This window comes from Gymnoscopelus braueri (assembly GCF_963280865.1).
Source record: "Gymnoscopelus braueri genome assembly, chromosome: 20".
NCBI lineage: Eukaryota > Metazoa > Chordata > Actinopteri > Myctophiformes > Myctophidae > Gymnoscopelus > Gymnoscopelus braueri.
Window position 1 is genome coordinate 24,989,106 of NC_137622.1, and position 22,041 is coordinate 25,011,146.

The following is a 22,041-nucleotide window of genomic DNA, read 5'->3' on the forward strand; positions in this document are numbered from 1 at the left end:
AAGCTCACAACGTGCTGTTGTGAGCTTGTAGATCAGCTATTTTCAAATAGCCAGTGTACATGTAAAAAAAACTGATCTTGATGGTATATTAACTAGTTTAGCTGGGGTCCCCCAGGAACCCCCTCAAGGACCCCTGGCGATCCCCAGACCCCACTTTGAGAACCACTGTTCTATATACATATTAACTTGTGCACCTCAAAGTTGTGTTACATTTATCAGAAGATGGCTGTGTTTTGTGAAAGATAGAATACCGATTAATAAGGATTGTGCAATTTATTGAGCCTGTTCTGCAGGTTCATACAATCATCGAACAAGGCAAGAACACTTTCACCACAACACACAAAATTAGGAAAATGAATTGTCAAGCAAGCCTATATAAACATTTATATGACAAACTGCAACGCAACAACTGCGTTGGCCTTACAAGCCTTTAGACTTTTTCCTTCAATGACCAGAGTCAGAGTGGCTTTAGCAAGAGAAGTCAAACTAATGCAACTTACGCCTTAACGCCCGGTCACTCTATTTAACAGGTAAGAGATGTGAAAACAAACTGATAACATTATGAACATTTTCTTCAGGAAGTCTCCCGTGAATTATGGTTTCAGGACCCTCATCACAGCGCAGGACGTCTGGTTCTTCAGGACCCTCACTAAAACTGGTCATCAAGGAAACTGGTGGAGGTTTCACCAGTGGATTTGGATAGAAATATTCGTATTCTCCAAGGTAGCATTCAATTGATTTAAACATATAGCCAAGACATTACTAAATGTTACAAATGAAATGGCTACTGTGGGAAAGGCTGGACTTAGAGGCGGATTTATAAAGAAAAAGCCATATCTGATCCAACACGTATACTTCTAAATTATGAAAAACCTATTTAGTGAAGAAACAGGAATCCGTAATACAATCTTTGATGGACTAACCTGCATCCCAAAAATAGCTTATCGCCTGATCTACAAGCACACAATGTGTCACGATGCGTTGTGTGAGCTTGTGGATTGGCTATTTTCATTGAAGAGTATGGTAGATTAGAAGGAAAAAGAGAACATTTGTGAGATATACAATGTCTTGTGAGATATTACATGTCTTGTTACAGATTTATGTTTATGACGTAAAAAACTGTCAAAGAGAAGGAAAAAAGGAACAGACAATGCATTGGGTGATCAGAAAAGAGAAACACTTCATAAAATATAAAAGGGCAGTAAAAAAGCAGCCAACTGGATATGTCAGAATATACGACCATCCGGCTGGCAGCCAGCACTTGTGGAACACTGGTGTACTGGAGATGATGTGTTGTTGTCTACAGATCCCCAGACCAACAGATGGGGTTGGCAGTGACAGAGACTACATGGCATAACCACTAATATTGGGGGAAAAAAGAGGGAAAAAAAGAATTCAGTCATTTCCAGCAGTAATAGCAATTTGCAATATTTGTGTCTTGGGCTTGGCTATATACGTACACATATTTAAATCAATGTAAATGGTAAAATAAATGGTAAATGGTTCATTTATAATGTAATGCGTGTGTGTGTGTGTGTGTGTGTGTGTGTGTGTGTGTGTGTGTGTGTGTGTGTGTGTGTGTGTGTGTGTGTGTGTGTGTGTGTGTGTGTGTGTGTGTGTGTGTGTGTGTGTGTGTGTGTGTGTGTGTGTGTGTGTGGTGTGTGTGTAATATTCTGTGTAAATGTTCTTATAAATGTTCTCAGCCAGCCCCTGAGCTCTCTGGAATGACGTTGCCCGGGGTTATTGCCCTGACAATGTGTCAAATCATTCCAGAGCTTAAAGGGGTAGTTCACCCCCAAAATAACTTTTTTTCTATTGATTACTCACCCCATGGAGCCTTGAATTCATGGATTTTTTTTTGTTTTTGTCGCATTCCTTCCTTTATTATTTGATTATAATAAATTTGTCCCCATTGATTCCGGTAGGAGACACAAATGCATTTGTGTCTCCTACCGGAATCAATGGGGACAAATTTATTAAAATCAAATTATTGGCTTAGGAATGTGACAAAAACTAAAAAATATCTATGAATTCAAGGCTCCAGGTGGTGAGGAATCAATAGAAAAAAAGTTATTTTGGGGGTGAACTACCCCTTTAAGGGCTCTGGCTGAGATCGCACCCTTGGTCTATTCTATACTATGTACAAATAAAAGATCTATCTGCCGCCCTAAAGATACACCTTCAGGAGGCTGCAATTCGAAAACGGCCCCTGTCTAAGTCTTAACCTACCCCCCCACCCCCTCCCCTTTTTTTCTTCTCTTGCACATATTTTTCACTCTTCATACCAGTAACCTGTAAGCTGATTGTATGACGTTCTGTATAGTAGTGTGTATATCTGTCTGTCTCTTATATGTCATCATGATTTGTGTGCGTGGGGATCTCATCTTAAACAAGCTCAGTGCTTAATGAGTCTTCCAGTTTAGTAGACCTTGTATTGTGAATTTGAACTTCCATGTACTGTTGTTCTCATGTCTTACTAAATAAAGTACATCAATCAATCAATCATTCTGGACTGTCTACTTTACTCTAGGACTAGGATACATGACTTCTTAAGTGAATTACGGTACAAAACATTGTATTGGGTATTACCACCAGTGGTGGAAGAGACATCTTTTACTTAAGTAAAAGTATCAATACCACAATGCGACTAGACAACATAGCCTACTCTGTTACAACATAGGCCTACAAGTAAAATTCTGTTGTTCAAAATGTACTTGAGTAAGAGTACAAAAGTATTGGCATCAAAATATACTTGAGGTACCAAAAGTAAAAGTACTAATTATGCAGTATGTCCCATTTCACAAGATTTCAAAAATCGTTTGAAAATAGCAGATTTTGGCTATTTTCAAATATATTTGGTTGAAGCATATATTAACATATGCTTTGTAATACTCTTCAAACTAGTAAAGTTTTCAAATAATTGTAGTGGAGTAAAAAGTAGCCTACAATATTTGGCTCTGAGATGTAGTGGGGTAGAAGTAAAATTATTTAGAATTGGAAATACTCAAAATTGTACTTAAGTACAGTAGGCTACTTGAGTACATGTACTTAGTTACTTACTTTACACCACTGTGATTACCACTATGTGTGAAGTAGGCCTACATGTTTCTGCCCGGAACTCCTTGATACAGTATTGTGTTGTCAGGAGGACATAATTAGTGTTTACACCTCTTTAAAAACGTGACGCGGCACCAAGAGGTCTGTTTAAAGTTTGAGCGTCTGAAGGACAATTAATAAGAATATCACCTTGTTCACGTTGTATGCTGTGGACCCTTGTTTTTGGTCTCTATTCAGCCAGCGAGACACACCGTGGGCCGTGGCCGTAGCCTGCTCCATTGTCTTCCGTACTTCCCCGTACATGTACAAAACAACCATATTAAGAGCTGACCCTGTAGCCCCGGATGTTAACTCAATGTATTCGCCCGTATTTTTCAATAGATATGTGTTTTAATCCCGTCTGTGTCGGATTCTGTAGGAAGTTCCTTGTATTCCTCAATGGGTGATAGTGACGGGGCGCACCCGGTGAAAGCCGGTACTACACACACAATGTAAACGGGAAGTAAACGAGGGTGGAAATGGCGTTCAGGCACAGACGGGATTAAAACACAAATCAATTTAAAAATACGGACTAATACAGTGCACAAAGATTCCGAATGCCGAGTTAACATCCGGGGCTGCCGGGTAAGCACCTTATATTTTGCATTTGTACATGTTCGGAGAAATACGGACTTGGGTGGGTCAAGACCAAGACGATCATAGATGTGCAAATATCAAATCGATAAAATACATCTATGATAAGTGAACAAGAAAAGGGATGTTAGCCGTTTAATGTGCTACATTTTCAGTATGTTGTCGAGCTCCATACTAGCTATTCGACTGGCAATAGCAAATAATGCCTAATAATGTGATTGCATCCATGTGATGCTGTCACTGTAAGAAAGGCCATACAGGTGTTGTCAATAATGATTACTAATGATTAAGGTGTTCTTACTTCCAGTTAATTGTGTATCATACAGACAGGAGGGCCTTATTGGGCAGTTGGATATTGAAGCCAGCCTACTCTTAAGGTTAACATGACCCAGAGTGTCAGTCTCAGTCGAGTTTGTTTGCCTCCAGAGCAGACCTCTCTGTGCAGTACTGTATGTGTCTGTCATTCCTGATAAGTGAGTACTTTATATTCTACTGTCAGTAAAGTGGAATTCAACTATACCAAGGTGGTGGTCCTGTGTCCATTTGTTCTAACCGACAAACAGGGGCGAGTGCCAAATCTCCCCCATATACAGTCCTTTCATTAACCCTCAGCTACAGTCACACTGTCATTTCTCTCCATTCGCTGTTCATTAAACGCACTGACAATCTCTCCCTACTGTTGTATAGGCTCAGGCTGGTCTACCAAAGAAAGACATGGCTGAAATGATTCCAGTTGATGCCAGTGGCAGTGATGACTTTGTGTTCATGGAGATGACACATGACAGCAAGATGTTAGAGGGCCTAAACAGGCTTCGGCTAAACAACACTTTCTGTGATGTGATTCTGTGCTGTGGAGGGCAAGAGTTCCCCTGTCATCGTAATGTACTAGCCTCCTTTAGCTCTTACTTTGAGGTAAACGCAGATGATCCTCAACTTTGTATGGTTATTGATTGACTTAATGTTACGGTAATGATGTTCAATTCTGAGTTGTCTTTCATTTGTGAAACAAATATGCTACTGTATGTACAATTGGTTAACTGTTGACGCAATGTAAACACGAAAGGCTTAAAAAGCAAATCAGTTCACCTTTTCAACCTGTACAGGCAATGTTCACAATTGAGTGGATGGAGACCCAACACATAAAGGTAGCCATCAATGGAGTAGAACCTCAGGGGCTTGAGATGTTGGTGGGCTATGCGTATTCTTCAAAGGTGGCCATCTCTACAGCAAATGTGCAGGTGAAGTATTAATGACCCTTATTCATTGGCTCCATTTCTGACCTGCATCAGGACTTTAAAAGTGGTTCTCAACCTGTGGGCCCCCAAATAATTGCTCATTTTAATGATAATATAACATTAATATTTTGATAATAACAACAAAAGATGTCATGGTATTTCTTCTTTAAAACATTGAAAAATTAGTTTTCCTTAAAGCTCACGAATGGGCCCTGATCCAGAAAAGGTTGAAAACTACTGCTTTAAAATAATGTTAATATATTTTGTTTATTTGGTCTTTTAGGCCCTGCTAACAGCAGCAAACTTCCTAAATGTCATGGCTGTTCAAGAGGCCTGCTGTCATTACATGGAGCGTCACATGGATGAAAACAACTGTGTAGGGATCCACTGCCTTGCGGAGGCCCACTCCTGTAAGAAGTTGGAGCAGCGCAGCATGGAGTATATCCTGACACACTTCAGTGTAGTCTGTCGGCAGGTCAGACGTTGAAGGTTGCATACATTTCTCAAGTTGTTTGTCTGTTGTTGGCTTTTTCACCTATAAGTCTGGCGGTGACTTAAATCTATGGGCCTGTCTCATGCAAAAGTATGAGACAGGCCAGTCAAGCTGATAAAATGATAAAGGTAGTGTAAGTGATGTGTTTTGGTTAAAACTAAACGTTTGTTGTCAAAAGGTTAAAGCTCTATATTCTAATAAAGGTAGCGTCTGATTGTAAATCATTGCTATCGAGTGTTCATTAATAGGGGTCTCCCTGTCTCTGCAGCTGTTTAATAAAACAGAAAATACATTTTCAGGTGGGTTGCCAATTTCAGCTAATCAGGAGAGAATACCCATTATCGGCTTCAATTTCATACAGTAGTGTTCAAATTCCAATTTCATCACATGTTTTTGTCATCACTTCAGTTCACAAGTCACTTGTGAATGAGTTCCCTCTCCTGATTTTGTAAAATTGGTATCCCAACCTGAAAATGCATTTTCTGTTTACTAAAGAGCTGGAGAGACTGGGAGACCCCTGTTACTGAACCAACAATCAAACAGAAATGATTTCTAACAGAATATAGAGCTACTTAAATGTGTTTTATTGTTATTACTCAACCTGTCACCACCACAACTATATCTGTGTAGAAACATTCAGTAAGTGATTTGATGAATATTAACAAGCTACTGTCGCATGTCCTTGTCACTCAACAAACCACCTGTCACCAATGGGCACTTTGAGAGATGAGAAAAAGTTACTTATGTATGGGAACAGTCGTAATCTATCAGCTAATCTATTGTATTTTATGCTCTTCCTAGGAAGAGTTCCTCTCTCTATCTGTGGAGAAAGTGACACAGATTCTTGGCAGTGACGATCTTGATATGCCCAAGGAGGAGATGGTGGTTGAGGCTGCTTTGTTGTGGTTAAATAAGTGTCCTTCCCACAGGCATAGCTTTGAAAAGGTCTCTGTGATCAATTTATATACTGGCAATTTCATACATTGTGCATTAAGGCTGCTTGTACTGCTGAGAAATAAATATCAATATAACGTAACATGATTGTGATTGATAAGGCTACCAATGAAAATATTTGTTACTCCGAATAAAAGCTGATTTATATGTAACTTAAAGTGAAGTGGCACGGAAGCGCATGAGTGTGCTACTCAAACCTTTTGCCCAAGGTTGGCAAGTCTACATACAGTATGTAATGTTCTGTTTCTTACCTTGTCTTGCAACAGATGTAGATTTGAAAGCCATTTTAAATGAACCCAATATGCAGTTGGACTAGCAAATTATGATTTGTTTGTACTATTTGTCTTTGAAGGTGCTAGAGCATATCCGTCTGCCTCTTCTCAGCCCCTCCTACCTCCACGATGTGATTGAGTCTCTGGATGTGGTGAAAGAATCCCAGGGCTGTCAGAGGCTCATCTCTGAGGCCAAGGACCGGGATCTCCTGCCCTACTGCCACAGAGCTCGACCACGCAGGTGCACAGGTACCCTGCCTCACACACACATGCATGTTGCAACTGATGGTGGACAAAATACTGTTTTTGAGATTTCCAGTGCCGACATAAATTCCTCAAATGTGTCAGCATACCTGGCAATAAAAATAATTCTGCTATTTCTTTCTTCTTTGCTATTTTGGTTTCATAATTGTTACTGCATCATTATTACATTATTTGACTTTACAATTCAAGCTTTATGTATAGTTTTGAGCTTTTATACATACATTCAGTTAACTATAACTTTCAAGGTATATAGTTGGTATACAATGTTTTCCTGGATTAATTCAGTGACTGCTCACACATTAACCAGTGTCATGCACACGCCTAGTTCTGTGTTTATCTTCTATCCCTCTCTACAGTATGTGAAGTAATGCTGGTGGTGTATGAATGGAATAAAAGTTGCTACGTTGAGAGCTTTGATCCCCAAATCAATCGATGGAAGACTCTTCCGGCACGTCTGCCCTTTGCTGTAACTAAGCATAGTCTGGTTGTGTCAGGTGAGAGCAACATCCCACCTGTAATGGACCCTACAATGTTTTGCCCCTGAAATGAGCTGTAGCAATGTTGTGCAGTGCTAGAAAGGACATTTTAATTCTTGGTAAGGGTATTATTGTGATGGTTAAATTATGAAGCCATTAAAACTATAGCCACTTTTTAAATGTGTGGTAGGCAAATTGGGAGGCAATCTGGGAACCCATCATCAAATAAAAAGGAAAAACGGTGCCCTCTGCTGTTTTTTACTTATTCATTTGGCTCTGGGCGGAGCTGAACGGAGGACCCGTGCTCAGGGAAACCGGGGTTTTGGTCTGCCTTCAGCCTTCCACTTCCGGTGGTGCGACTATGTTTTCATTCCCACTAACGATATTTCTCCACGGAACACTAACACAATTTCTCCCAAAGAACATGGATCGTTTTGGTTATAAGCCCACTTGTTTCTATGATGAAAGGGCAAGTTAAAATGTTACTAACTTTCCGTGGTTTTGTCTGCTCCGAGGACGCTATTGTTAAATGAGTTTTGGTTTGTTTCCAGTGGGAATTGAGCAGCACACATGTAAATCCCGCCCACTACATTTGATTGGGTAAAGCGCGGCCTGCTTCCTGATCTGAAGGCACGCCCACGCCACACCAATGTGCACGGTTGTCAACACGGCTACCGACAGATCCAAGCGCAGCGATGGATCTGTTCTTGAGAGATTACTTGGGACGTAATTGGCAACAATGATCATATGTTAACTATCGTTGCTACAATATCAATACAGTCATTCAGTACTGGATGCAAATAGCTGCCACGCTTAACTCGTTTTTTACAGGCTCCAGAAGCTGCCTTTACGGCTATTGTAAACAGAGTTGGGGATAGCGCGTTGCACAAAACCCAAACCATTACAGCCAGTGATGAGTGCACAAACATGTTTGGCAGGTAGTAGGCCCTTACCCTCACAGAGAAACATGATTGGTCGAGGGATACTGGCATTAGTGAGATTTCAACATTTGAATTTCTGACAGGGTGTTTTGTGACATTTTAACGAAATGTTACTACAGGAATGTTGTCCACGACCACTGGTGAGGTGGGTATATAGCCCACCTGGCAGTTTATGTCACAACACACTGGAGTTTATGTGAATTTCTTGGCTTGATGAGTGAACCATCACAGTAATATAGAAGTACAGGCAAAAATTTACCTTTTTAAAAATGGTATGTGGTGACTTCACATGTGTACCAGTTAAGACCTTTTAAATTATTATACACTAGACTGGGCACCGGCCTACTCAGGAACGATGCAAGTTTGAAATGCATGCTACACCCAGTTATGCAATACGCGTTGTACCTCAGAGTAGGCTACCTGTTGTACCCGCTGTCGGTCTGTGTCCCTTTTATGCCCGTATATGAAGATGCGTGTCAAATATGTCCAGTCTGACATTCCATTCAGTACTATGACATCATATTGATGACATCAGTGTACTCCATATTTGGGATTTGCTTGCACATGACGAATTTGAAGTCCATATATGGGCATATCGGTTGGACCAGCGGCTCCTATCAGACTGACTCAACGCCGGGAACTGCACTCCCTCTGCGACGCATGTCCTGAGTTTGAAGTCAGTCAGTCAGTCGGATGGTTCTCGAGATGCATGAACTAGGAGTGCAGGCACACGCACACAGATTTTGTGCATTTATAGTAGGATTATCTTTAATGGCAGTGTATCTTGAGCAATGAAAATCTTTATTTCTATAACAATCAAGGCATAACTTGTTTTGATTATGCTCTCACATACTGTAGGCTCTTCATTGTATTTGGCTGGAGGAAAGTTCCCTGATGGTTCAACCAGTACAGAGATGTGGCGCTATGACCTTTCCTGTAACTCGTGGTTGAAGATGGCTTCAATGAATGAGGCACGCTGTGAATTGAGTACGACATTTTAATTTATTTGAACAGCTATGGGTTGTTGCCTTGGTTACCCAAGGAGAGGCTGCATGTGGCCACAGTCCTCAGTTCTAATGATCAGGTCTTTTTCTTTTCTTGCACAACTAACATGGACCAAGGCCTGGTGATGCTGGATGGCTATATGTTTGCATTGGGCGGCTGCACAGGGAGATCCAACAGTACAACGTTTGTGGAACGGTACGACCCCAACACCAACACCTGGCATCCCATGAGGTCTTACGGCACACCACCCTCGGCCTGGTCTGTCACCCCTGCTGTGATTGAACTAGATGGACTGATCTACCTTGTTGGTATGGAACAGGTTTATGTACCTTCAGGTTCAGCCTGCTGGCTTTCATGAGGTTGTTTATTTTATGGAATGTATGTAAAACATCTTAACTGAAAATGTCCAAAACCGTTGTTATTATTACATAATACATATTCAGCCATCTCCTGTTAACAATGAATAATGTTTTGTCATGTGTCCTCCTTGGCCCTTGGTGTCGCTGTTATGGAAGATGGTTGTTCCAGTTCCAGACTCAGAGACCACCCCCGGGTGCACAAGTACGACCCTGAAACATCTGTATGGACAGACTGTGCCCCTATTGATTCAGCTGTCTGTACACTCAAAGGAAATCTATACGTTATAGGTATCAAACCTCTTCTCAATGCCTCTAGATTCCATAATACTCCAACTCTAGTGTGGACACATGATAGAGCCCACTAACAGTCACTATCCTGTTAATTCCTGTTTATCTATAGGTGGTCGGTATTCAAACGAGAGAAGGGATGAGACGAACAAGGTGGAGTGCTACAACCCAGAGACCAAGCAGTGGCGCATGTGTGCCCCCATGAAAAAGCCACGCGACAGGCCTGGTGTGGCTGTGGTGGATGGACATATCTATATACTAGCGGGGTCGGAGCGCAATGGCCAGTAAGATTCTGATGCTCCATGAAAGCCTGAGAAAAGGTAGCTGCATATTCACACGAGACATTTCTCTCATGGCTATTTGTCTCTCTTCATGTAGGTGTGTCTTTACCATCGAGCAGTACCATGATGAGACAGACACATGGGAAATTGTGGGGGAGATGCCCACCACCCTTCACAAACATTTCATCCATTTCAACTGTTTCTCTCTCAGGTTGACGGATGTATATGCACAGGTACAGTAGTAGACTGTAGACATTAGTACATAGTAACATCCTGTGTGTGCAAATGGAACCAAATGGACCCATAAGGGTCAATTTTTACACTCTTGAGTTGCAAATTGATAAAAACTAACTGAGGATTTCGATGTGTAACATAGAAGTTGTAGTAGTTTTTATATTACCTTCTTAAAGCTGATCTTGACCCTGCTTCCTTTCCCACCAACAGACACCCAGACCCAGCTCTACCTGAACCCTGGTGATTGGACAAGACGTCTTAACTCCGTGGAAGGCGGAGTCTTCACCACAACTACTGTATAACGACGACACTGAACAATATCGTTGGGGTTCACTTTCAGAGTGATTTGACGAACGGTAGAAACAGCCAGTCAATAATCCATCCAAATTGACAGAATATCACTTTCAACACCTCACTCATGCTCAACATGTTTATAGAACGTTATCGATATCGTTCATAAGCGTGGATGCTCACATCATTATAGTCATCTTTATAGTTATCATTCTTGGTGTGGACGGCCTTTCACCACGTGAACCCTAGAAGCCTACAAGCTCAGAACGTATTGCGAGCTTTTAGATTGGCTATATTGGCTATTTTCCATGAAGATATTTAGTGTATAGGGGGGGAAAGAAATAGAATAGACGGGTAAATGGACTGTTTGTGACTATCTACAGGTGCCTCAATGCCTGGGGCTCAATAAGAGTTTATTTCCCAGCAGCTGTCAGAGCTGTGCAAAGACAATACAATGTTGATGCTGTTACCACACTTGCATTTCAAAATTGCTGCCACCTGAATATGGTCAATGGACGTTTGCAGCTTTCCATGGAAAAGCATTACAGTTCTTCGAGTGTGATTATCCCCCATTGATTAGGTTAGAGAATTTGTCACTCTCCCTTTGAAAGGTCAGCGTAGCACAAACTTGTCTTTTATGTCAATATCTGTCCAATTATTTGACCACTTTGAGAAGATTTAAGAAATTACAGTAACTACTAAATGGTCGACATTGCTTTTCTGTTGATTAATATAATAAATACACTGTGAAAGGGAGCAATACAATGAACCTTTTTATTTCTTAAAAAGCATTTTCATATTGAACAATAAAATGGTTTGGAAATGTATTGAAGTGATTAACCACTTATTTTGGGCCCATCATTCTAGGTGGACATTTTCAAAAATAGTTGCTTCACTTGTTGTAGAAGTATTTAGGGCTGAGGTAGTTAACAATTCAGTAAGCGGTCAACCTGACTTTTATATTAAACAACCAAAATAACATTTTGTTCCATAATCTTAGTTGGACATTCAATGAGCTAATCAAAAGATGTTGCCGCTTCAGACAAGGGTGGTCACGTTAAAACTTTTTTTTTTTTTGCATTCAAACATTGATACTGATACATGTATGGGCAGCCGCTGCTGAGTGGGTAGAGTACGATTTTAAAGGAGTAGTTCACCCAAAAAATTACATATTTTCTATCAATTACACACCCCGTGAAGCATTGAATTCATGGAGAATTTTTAGTTTGTCGCATTCCTAAGCCAATAATTTGATGACCAGCGGTCTCTCCGGTAGGAGACTCAAAGAGTCTACTTTGAGTCTCCTACCGGATACATTAGCATCTTTCCGCCGGTCATCAAATTATTGGCTTAGGAATGCGACACAAACTAAAAAATCACCAAGAATTCAATGCTTCATGGGGTATGTAATTGATAGAAAATAAGTATTTTTTTGGGTGAACTACTCCTTTAAAGAGATAAAATTAGAAAATAAACTCACGAGTTACTTGCATACTTTACAATTGGCTGGGATTAAACTGGGGACCTTTGGCTTTCAAGGTAGGCACTCTAACCATTCAGCCATCAAACTAAAAGGCCATCTTGTGTTTAGGCTCCATAGGCTGGGTATGGAGGCTTTCAAGGAGCTGGGTACATTCTGACAGATGGCCAGGAGAGGGCAGCCTTGGAACATGCTGTGTTAAGAATGGCAGTAAAGCATTATGGCAAGACAAAGCAGAAAAAGAAAAAAACCTTGGTTTAGAAATGTAATGTCTGTTAAAAGTAGTTACCATAGCACTTTGCAATAAGTGGAATTAAGAAAAGGGAATTTGAGCTTTGAGATTTCTATGTATTATTGTGCATTTTACAGAGTGAACTTCATTTATAATCCCATATTTATAAGTACACAGTGGAACGAAATAAGTATTATTCCCTTATCAACTTCTGTTTGTTTCACCCCCCCAACACATACCTTTTTGTTAAATTTTTCTGTTAGCTTTTGTTTGGCTTTGATCTCATCTGTTTATTTCCCCACTGAGTACATCACATTCTAGTATCGAGAAGGCTGGTTTTCGTTGCGAGGCGTTGTGAGCTTGTAGATTAGCTATTTTCACAACGTGTATCTGTAGAAGCGAGTCAAACCAAATTTAATGCCTCAACTCCAGCAATTCCAAGTGCTTGTCAGTGTGTGTGTGTGTGTGTCTGTGTGTGTGTGTGTGTGTGTGTGTGTGTGTGTGGGGGGGGGGGGGGGGGGCAGTGAGAGAGTGAATAGTAGGAAGAGGAGCAGAGTGAGGACCAGTGAGACACTAACAAATGAGTCAGAAGAACAGTGGGTGAAATAAACAGAAGTTGATAATAAGGGAATAATACTAACCACTGTCGTAGAGGACCGCTCACTCATATAGCACAGAACATAATGATTTTCTCTCCATCTTGTCATAATGTTTGAAGACGTCTGTGGCGGTCCTGAGGCCCTGCACTCCGTAGAGGAGTTTGCAGTAGCCAGGCAGCTGGAAACATTTGCATTGGATAGTGGCTAGTTTCACTTCCCCCACCTCATCTGGGTGGGAGAGGATAGAAAGACTGAGAGTGACTCATTGGAGACCTGCAGCTTGGACTGCAGTTTTCCTGACAGAGAGAAATTGTAGACTTTGTTTAAATATTGTATGAGTCAACACTGCATGGTCAATATGGGTGATGTACTGCAGATGTAAGCATAGTCACCTGAAGGAGGAAAAGATGGAGGAGAGTGAGAAAGAGATGGTTTAAGCAACAGACGAAGAGAGTTAATGATAAGCTTTGAATATATAAATAAATATAGGCCTATAGAATTACATTTCCATTCATAGCTACGCTGTGCTTCTGTGTCAAGCACACGAAGATTAAAGGGATACTTCACTTTCGGGTCGGGGAAACATTTAAAAAATATATTAAAAATAAATGAAAAAAGTAATGGAAAATTCATGGCCCCCTCACGCATTAGAGTGTCCTACTAATGTGTGAGGGGGCCTTTATTTTGCCATAACTTCTTTCATTTTTTTTTAATATATATTTTTAATGTTTATTTTATGTGAAAGTGAAGTATCCCTTTAAGTAATTAATCCATGGGGGCCGCTGCGATTCGATTGTTCGATATGAATATGTAATAAGCGTCATTGGGTCTCCCATTATGCAAAATATGAAATAGAGCACTAATGAACTACCTTTACTTTACCTATACTTTAGTATTTCTATGTTGCAGTATTGATACTTTTACTTAAGTAAAAAATGTGAGCACTTTTTCCACCACTGCTGGAGGGATTGAGGTCAAGGACGCTCAACATCTTGAGGTCTGCCTGGGAACAAACCGAATCCCCACTGTACAGCATCAACATGTCACACAGCGGCTTAAAGGCCTGGAGAGGACAGGGCACGTGCACATGCGTGCAGACACAGGCATGCACTGTGCATATACAGCACACATACTGTACACCAGTGGTGGAAAAAGTACTGAAATGTTTTACTTAAGTAAAAGTATCAATACTGCAATGTAGAAGTACTCTGTTACAAGATGTACCGTGGACGATATAAGCCTATATAAGCCCCTTTCTAATTTGGGCTCTGTCTAATGTGTCCTACACCCAACTTTTTAACTGGCCAAAGGTAATCCTGATTTGACTCCACAGTGAAGGCATGACCTGATCTCTGATCTCCACATGGTCCGAGGAGCACACTCTGCAGAATGACTTCACCACCTTAATTCACTTGCATCAGCTCCATCTGGGAGAGAGGAGAGGGAAGCGTTGGTTTGACACATTGGCACAGCTTAACCACTGTCAGCCGGGCATCCCTACCTTGGGCATAGGTGAAACATTTCAAAAGATTTCCAAAAATGAAAACTTGAAATTGTTTAATCAAATAGCAAAAATAACAGACCTACAAGCTCACAACAGACAGCATCATGAGGCGAAATTCTTTTTAATTTCTGAAAATGTCTTTTGAAATAATAATAACAATAATAATAAATCTGTAGGATATGGAAAAAAATTATATTTAGTCGAGACTCATAATAATGGGTCCTCTACACAAAAATGGGTCCCAACCCTCTGTTTGGGAAACACTACAGGATACTCGCTCCACACACTTTCACTGAGCACACGGAATCCTTCACAGGTGGCAAACTGTTCCCTGGGTCATGTGGTGCTGCTGGAAGCAGCAGGCGTGTGGTCTGACTGAGACCAGGTCAAGGACAAACGTTTGAATGAGAAATGTGCAATATGCTTTAAGGTAAATACGGCTGTTCGTACTGCGATACAGGATACACACAACTTTTTCTACATATTCTTTTCCCTTTTTCCATCAGAAAACACACACACACACACACACACACACGTTTCGGAACATTCTGAATCTCACCCTCACTACTCTATATTACAATAAAAGACTAACACTAAACCTAATTAATTTAACTAAACTAGCAAATCCACTTTACAAACTAATTAAAACAAAACTCAAATTGACAACAAAAAGTTAAAACTAAATAAAAATAAAAACTAATAGTAGATTGATTGATTGATTGAACATTTTATTAGGCAAAATAATGTAAAACAACACAGTTACATTTATAGTACTTTTGTCTAAAAGGTCCGACCAAAAAAGTCCTTGCGGACTTGTTTCCGTGGGGGTCCTTGAATTAATTTCATAGACATATATAGTAGCAACCAAACAGTTCAAAAATCAGCATAAAAATACAGAGAAAAAATACCACTATGTACAAAAAAATGTATGAAAAATAAATAAATAAAAAAAAAAAAAAAAGGGGAGGGGGGTCGTCTGTCTACCGGGAAACTGGTACTACCTCCTCTTATGGCCTTATTGACAGAAATAAAAACCTTGCTCACTGGTTCAGCTATATTTGACAGATATCCATATTGAAAATATCGTTGGTGATGAGATACACCATAATAACACACATACAATATCCTTTCCAAACCATCTGCTTTGGACACACACACATACACACACACACACACACACACACACACACACACACACACACACACACACACACACACACACACACACACACACACACACACACACACACACACACACACACACACACACACACACACACACACACACACACACACACACACACACAGCTCAGTGGCCCTCTTGTCAGCATGGTGCTGCCAGGCCTGTGTGGTTAATCCTCTGGAGGTGTCCATCTCCCAGCATGATGGCATCCCTCTTGCGTATTTCCGCGGCCCTACCTACGTGTCTTATTTACCAACTCACCAGCTGCACAGACAGCAGGCAATTAACATAGCAATCTGCTTGAGTGGATCCCAAACCCACAGTCACACACACACACACACACACACACACACACACACACACACACACACACACACACACACACACACACACACACACACACACACGCTCTCTCCTTCACTCTCTCTCACATTCTCTATCTCTCTCCAAACTTATGCCTTGTCTTTCTCATCACGCTCCATTTTTGTGTCTCTCAGTCTTGTCACTGCCTCACGCCCGCACGCACGCACGTGCACACACATGCACATGCATAAACACCAGTAATGATTACTCATACAGCCATTTGTGTGTTTACCAAAAGCAGAGCTCTTCCAAGACAAACACGAGCAGATCGGTGTCTAATGCTTGGTCATTTCTGTCTTGTCTGCTCTCACTGCTCACGTCAGCTCAGGGCCTCCACTCTGAGCACACACCAGGGCTGTGCAGTATACTCCTGATATATGGGTTTGACTTGACTCCTCCATGGTGCCTCCGGCTTGGCTGGGCGCTGGAAGCCAGCAGGGGATTGTGTTGTTTTGTTGTAGCTCCACTATAGACTCCTACAGGTAGGTAGGTCGGAGCACCTGTTCAGCAGGGAGTGGAACTGGGAGTGATAGCATGTTCCTCTACACCTTTTTACTATGTCCAACTACTGAGGCATTTTCTTTACTTTGCCATTATATTATGTAAAGCTGCGTGTGTGTGTGTGTGTGTGTGTGTGTGTGTGTGTGTGTGTGTGTGTGTGTGTGTGTGTGTGTGTGTGTGTGTGTGTGTGTGTGTGTGTGCGTGTGTGCGTGTGTGTGTGCGTGTGTGTGTGTGTGTGTGCGTGTGTGTGTGTGTGTGTGTGGGAGAAACGCTCGCCACTCTCTCGCTCTCTCAGTCTGTTTCCCTCCAGACAACACTCTGCTGGGCAGCATGCCTGCCTGTAGGGTCAAACCCTTCAAGGTGAAAACGTTCTCACTCTCCTCCCTGACCAAGAAAGTGAGAGAGAGAGAGAGAGAGATGAAAAGGAAAAGAGAGTGAGAGACCGCAAGAAATACACAGTGAGTGAGAAAAACATAAAGAGTAAAGGATGAAACAAAAGAAGAGATAGAGAAAAATAAATAGACTTGAGATAGAGAGAGAGAAAGAAAGAAAGAAAGACGTAGAGAGAATTACACACTTCTTCATACTGTGCACCTGTAAACCTGCACTCTTCAGAATGGAAGCTAACAGGCTGACCACTACAATATACTGTATATGGAAGTGCTGCAGAGGACACACAGTAAAACCCTGTGTTTGAAGAACACTTGCACTGTGTACACTCCAACTGCACCACACACACTTTACTTTAGTTGTCTAATTAGACTGTCTAAATTTCGACACTGCATATTAGTGAACAATACATATCAATGTAATGTAAATACACCGGGTTTAGCAATAATGTAATTTTCATCCACAGTCCCCACAAAAAAACAAAGAAAACAAGAGACCTTAGGGGGTGCCGATGGCCTAGTGGTTAAGGCGCATACCACATTAATAGGCTCTAATGCAGCCTAACAGCGAGTTAGCGGGTACGGTTCCCCAGCCCGAAGGCCTTTGCTGCGTCTGCACAGAGCCCTGACCTTAACTCTATCCAACACCGTTCAAATGAATTGGAACATCAAAGGTGAGGCAGTCTTAATCCCCCAACACCTGTCTGTGTCTGACCCATGGTCTTGTGGCTAAATGGAAGCAAATCATGGGGAGTGATATGCAGTTGGTCCCCCCTTTACTACTATAATATTCTCCACTATTTTGGGATGGCTTTTCACTAGTTGCAACATTACTGCTGCAATTTGCTTCCATTCTGCGCATAAGTGAGGTTAAACGTTTCACGTTGGGCTAAATTAGGCCTGGCTCGGATTTAACGTCGCAATTCATTTCAAACTTGTTTGATATGGTTACGGTTAGGGCTCTGTGCAGGCCGGGCAAGATCTTCCTCACTGATCTTAACTAACCACTTTTGTAAGGGGAAGCGCAGCACAGGGGGATCGTCATTCTGACACATTAAATACCCTTCTGCAAACGTTTGCCAAAAACATGGAAAGCACACAATTGTCTAGAATGCGGCAGCATTAAAATGTCCATTCACTGGAACAAAGGGCACTAATTAGAAAGACTAATTAGAAAGAGAGTCCAGTGACTTTTGGTCATATAGTGTACATACAGTATGCATGCAGAAATACCTAAGCAGACATATCCACAATTGGGCACACAGCCACACACAAAAGCAGACAGAGACAGACCCAAGGATGAGAGGAAGCTAAGCTGTGACTATTAACACATTTATCTGCTGCAGCACATGGGGCTTAGCAGAGGTTTTCATTTGCTTGACAAGAGATTATTAGCCATCAGCCACTGGCCGATAAACAGACACACACACACACACACACACACACACACACACACACACACACACACACACACACACACACACACACACACACACACACACACACACACACACACACACACACACACACACACACACACACACACACACACACACACACACACACACACACACACACACACATACAGTGACTGACAGACACAAATAACAGATAGGCACAGACTAAAAGAAAGACAGAGTGACTATAGGCAGTCAGAGAGAGAGAGAGAGAGAGAGAGAGAGAGAGAGAGAGAGAGAGAGAGAGAGAGAGAGAGAGAGAGAGAGAGAGAGAGAGAGAGAGAGAGAGCAGAACCAGGACAACAGGCAAAAGAGAATAATGTGTGTGTGTGTGTGTGTGTGTGTGTGTGTGTGTGTGTGTGTGTGTGTGTGTGTGTGTGTGTGTGTGTGTGTGTGTGTGTGTGTGTGTGTGTGTGTGTGTGTGTGTGTGTGTGTGTGTGTGTGTGTGTGTGTGTGCGTATGTGTGTGTGTGTGTGTGTGTGTGTGTGTGTGTGTGCGTATGTGTGTGTGTGTGTGTGTGTGTGTGTGTGTGTGTGTGTGTGTGTGTGTGTGTGTGTGTGCATGCGCACGCTGCGTGAGTGTGTGTGTGTGTGTGTGTGTGTGTGTGTGTGTGTGTGTGTTAGAAAAAGATAGAAAAGGTATAGAAATCCAGTCCAGTGAGGATTGCAGACTTTGAATCTGCTGGTGAAGAGCTCCAGGCGTCCAATGAAATTCTTCTCCTGGTACAAAACCTGCAGGACACGCACACACTGCAGACGCACTGAAACTTGCTGGAGGGCCAAACAACATACACACACAGCCATGTCTTGGGAAGGCTACGATGTTTGTGTGCTTGTTAAGGTAATTGGATGACTGGGGAATGCTATCATTCTACATGGGGATGAGAGAGAAAGAAATCAAGATAGATAAGTAAATAAATTAAGTAATGATAGAAAGAAGTAAAGTAAACTAAGCTTTCTGGGAGTGTGCATCTGTCTGTGTGTGCATGCATGTGTGCATGAGTGCGTGCGTGTGTGCGTGCGTGCCTGCGTGCGTGTGTGCATGCGTGGGTTTGTATGTGTGTGTGTGTGTGTGTGTGTGTGTGTGTGTGTGTGTGTGTGTGTGTGTGTGTGTGTGTGTGTGTGTGTGTGTGTGTGTGTGTGTGTGTGTTTGTGTGTGTGTGTGTTTTCTTCTGAGTTTTGGTCCATATATTTGTTTAGGTTCAAGTGGTTCTGATGTATTTTACTGTACATATGTAAGTACAAACCATTATGATGTATTTGATGAGTATCTATACTGCCCTGCCAAGGCAGAGTGCAGTAACTACGAAAACAAAAATCGATGAAAATTTTGTTTAAAAGTGATTCAACTGGTCAGCCAAATGAGATATCGGCATATAAGTGATATTACACTAATTTTACATCTGTTCTTGAGGTAATTGTTTATCCCCCAACATCACAAAGGCTAATTTGACCTTTGGGATACCCAAATAAGTCGGTGTGTCCAAAAACGTAGTTACTGCTCTTTGGCTTGGCAGGGCAGTATATATGACATGACCTTTCTCTTTGGATCCTTGAACTGTTGAATATTTGCTTATATACTTGAAAATTCAAAATATTTCAAATATCAATTATTAAAAAAAAAGAGGGCTAAATACTAAGGTGTAAAAATTAACCGGAACTATTGGTGATGATAAAGTTAACCTAATCATAAAAGTAATAATTAATATAAAATTGGCCTGAACCTCTAGTATAAATGCACAGAATAATCTCACACATAAGTCAGGCACCATTGACTTCAAACTTGGCGTGTGTCGCCAATGACCCGGGGGTGCGTTGCGCCGATAGTGAATTAGGTCGGTCAAATTATGCAATCTGAGAACACGACTGTTGTCCTGCTTATGTCGGCAATCTATGGGAAAAGAGTGCTTTTACAAACAGGCAGTGTATAAAATTGATTGAGACCATGTTGAAACCGCAGTAAGCCATAATACGACTGGTCTATGAAAGGGCTGCAGATTCTATATCCCTGGTCCGTCCACACAGTAGGCCTATGCACCCTGTATTTATTGACTATGTCAGCGCCTTAAGAATACATTTCACAGTATTGAATAAGATTTTGTGTATGTCAGCAATCATAGCGTAACTTTTTGAAAGCATAAAACAAACTTTTTTTTCAAGAAAAACTTTTAGAATAAAGTAAAATGGGGTGGTTGGCAGATTTCCTCAGTGAGCCATACAGGGGATGTGGAGGGCTCAAATTATATTTCAAAGGAATCCCTACCTGCTTTGTGCTGTTGCTGTATATCTTTTAGAATAGATTTTAAGATTTTATTGTTAACTTTTAAAGCTCTTAATGGCCTGGCACCACAATACTTAACTGACCTCCTAAAACCTCATGTGCCTGTCCGCCGTCTAAGGTCTTCCGATGCAGCCCTACTAGATTTTCCTACGTCTAGGCTGGTGACCAAGGGTGATCGGGCCTTTGCCGTCAGGGCCCCTACACTCTGGAAAAGCCTCCCATTGGACCTCAGGGTTGCTAGTTCCATCACCATTTTTAAATCGAAATTAAAGACTCATTTTTATAGAAAGGCTTTCTTAACCTCCTAAACAGCAGAAATTTGGTGCATCTATATTCACTGATACTGTTATGTGTTATTTTTACTGTTGTAATTATCTATGATCCTTGATTCACTGTTTGATTTTATGTTGTTAAGCACTTTGTAACACTGTTTAAAAAGGTGCTATATAAATAAAGTTTATTATTATCATTATTATTATCAGGGGTCTTCAGAGTTACCACAGGGGGGCCGCCAAATAATTGTGTGACTTGAACCCTGTCATCCCTATTCTGAGGAACATTAGCCGAAAATAGCCGAACTACAAGCTCACAACGCCTCGCAGTGCGAGGCGTTGTGAGCTTGTAGTTCGGCTATTTTCGGAAAAGAGGTTTGGTGTAGAGAGAAAAAGGCGCAGACCAAGTACAGAACCAAAGGTCAAGTTTACTGCGTATAGGGTTTAAGTGGTTGAATGTCTGAAATAAACAAAAAATATTAATTTACACAACACTGATAGTCAATGAAGCTATCTATGAAATCTATGAAAAGGTTTAATCTGCAACACAATTTTATACGTTGTATATATGTAGTGGGGGGCCCCTGCTTCATCTGTCTCTCAGCTAAGGGGTCCTTGAAGACCCCTGCTGTATAGTGTATACAGTAAAGCTATTCTCTTTTCTATTGCTAACGGCACCCATTATCCTCCACTCTTTACAGCTTAAAAATCTTGAAAAAACAATACCACATAACTGGGGGAAACAGGGCCCGAGAGCCCAACAATAGTTGGGAACTTGGGATGGACGCATACTGTCAATCATCAACTGTTTGACCCAACGGAAGTGTCCCCTTCCTTTCGATGCAAGTCCACTGGGTCACATCAGTCAGCTACATGACAGCGCATGATAATCGCTCTCATTGTCACCTCTAAGGGCCTTGTTTACCCTCTCATTACTCAACCATGCCTCCCTCTCTCCTTAACTCCCTTCCCCCACCTCCACTTCACTTCTCTAACGT

At 41.4% G+C, this 22,041-nt stretch overlaps 2 protein-coding genes across 2 annotated transcripts; both read left to right on the forward strand.

Annotated features, from left to right (window-relative positions):
- Nucleotides 1-4,404: 4,404 nt before the first annotated feature.
- On the forward strand, nucleotides 4,405-9,295 carry LOC308075624 (kelch-like protein 20; the record flags this gene model as incomplete). Its single annotated transcript, XM_080415571.1, has 7 exons — nucleotides 4,405-4,602; nucleotides 4,794-4,928; nucleotides 5,209-5,400; nucleotides 6,220-6,363; nucleotides 6,725-6,893; nucleotides 7,265-7,402; nucleotides 9,279-9,295. The coding sequence occupies 7 exons, from the start codon at nucleotides 4,405-4,407 to the stop codon at nucleotides 9,293-9,295; spliced, it is 993 nt and encodes a 330-aa protein (XP_080271697.1).
- A 141-nt stretch (nucleotides 9,296-9,436) lies between these two features.
- LOC308075625 (kelch-like protein 23) lies at nucleotides 9,437-11,277 on the forward strand (the record flags this gene model as incomplete). Its single annotated transcript, XM_080415572.1, has 5 exons — nucleotides 9,437-9,638; nucleotides 9,846-9,977; nucleotides 10,090-10,261; nucleotides 10,356-10,491; nucleotides 10,703-11,277. The coding sequence occupies 5 exons, from the start codon at nucleotides 9,437-9,439 to the stop codon at nucleotides 10,724-10,726; spliced, it is 666 nt and encodes a 221-aa protein (XP_080271698.1). The 3' UTR covers nucleotides 10,727-11,277.
- Nucleotides 11,278-22,041: the final 10,764 nt, after the last annotated feature.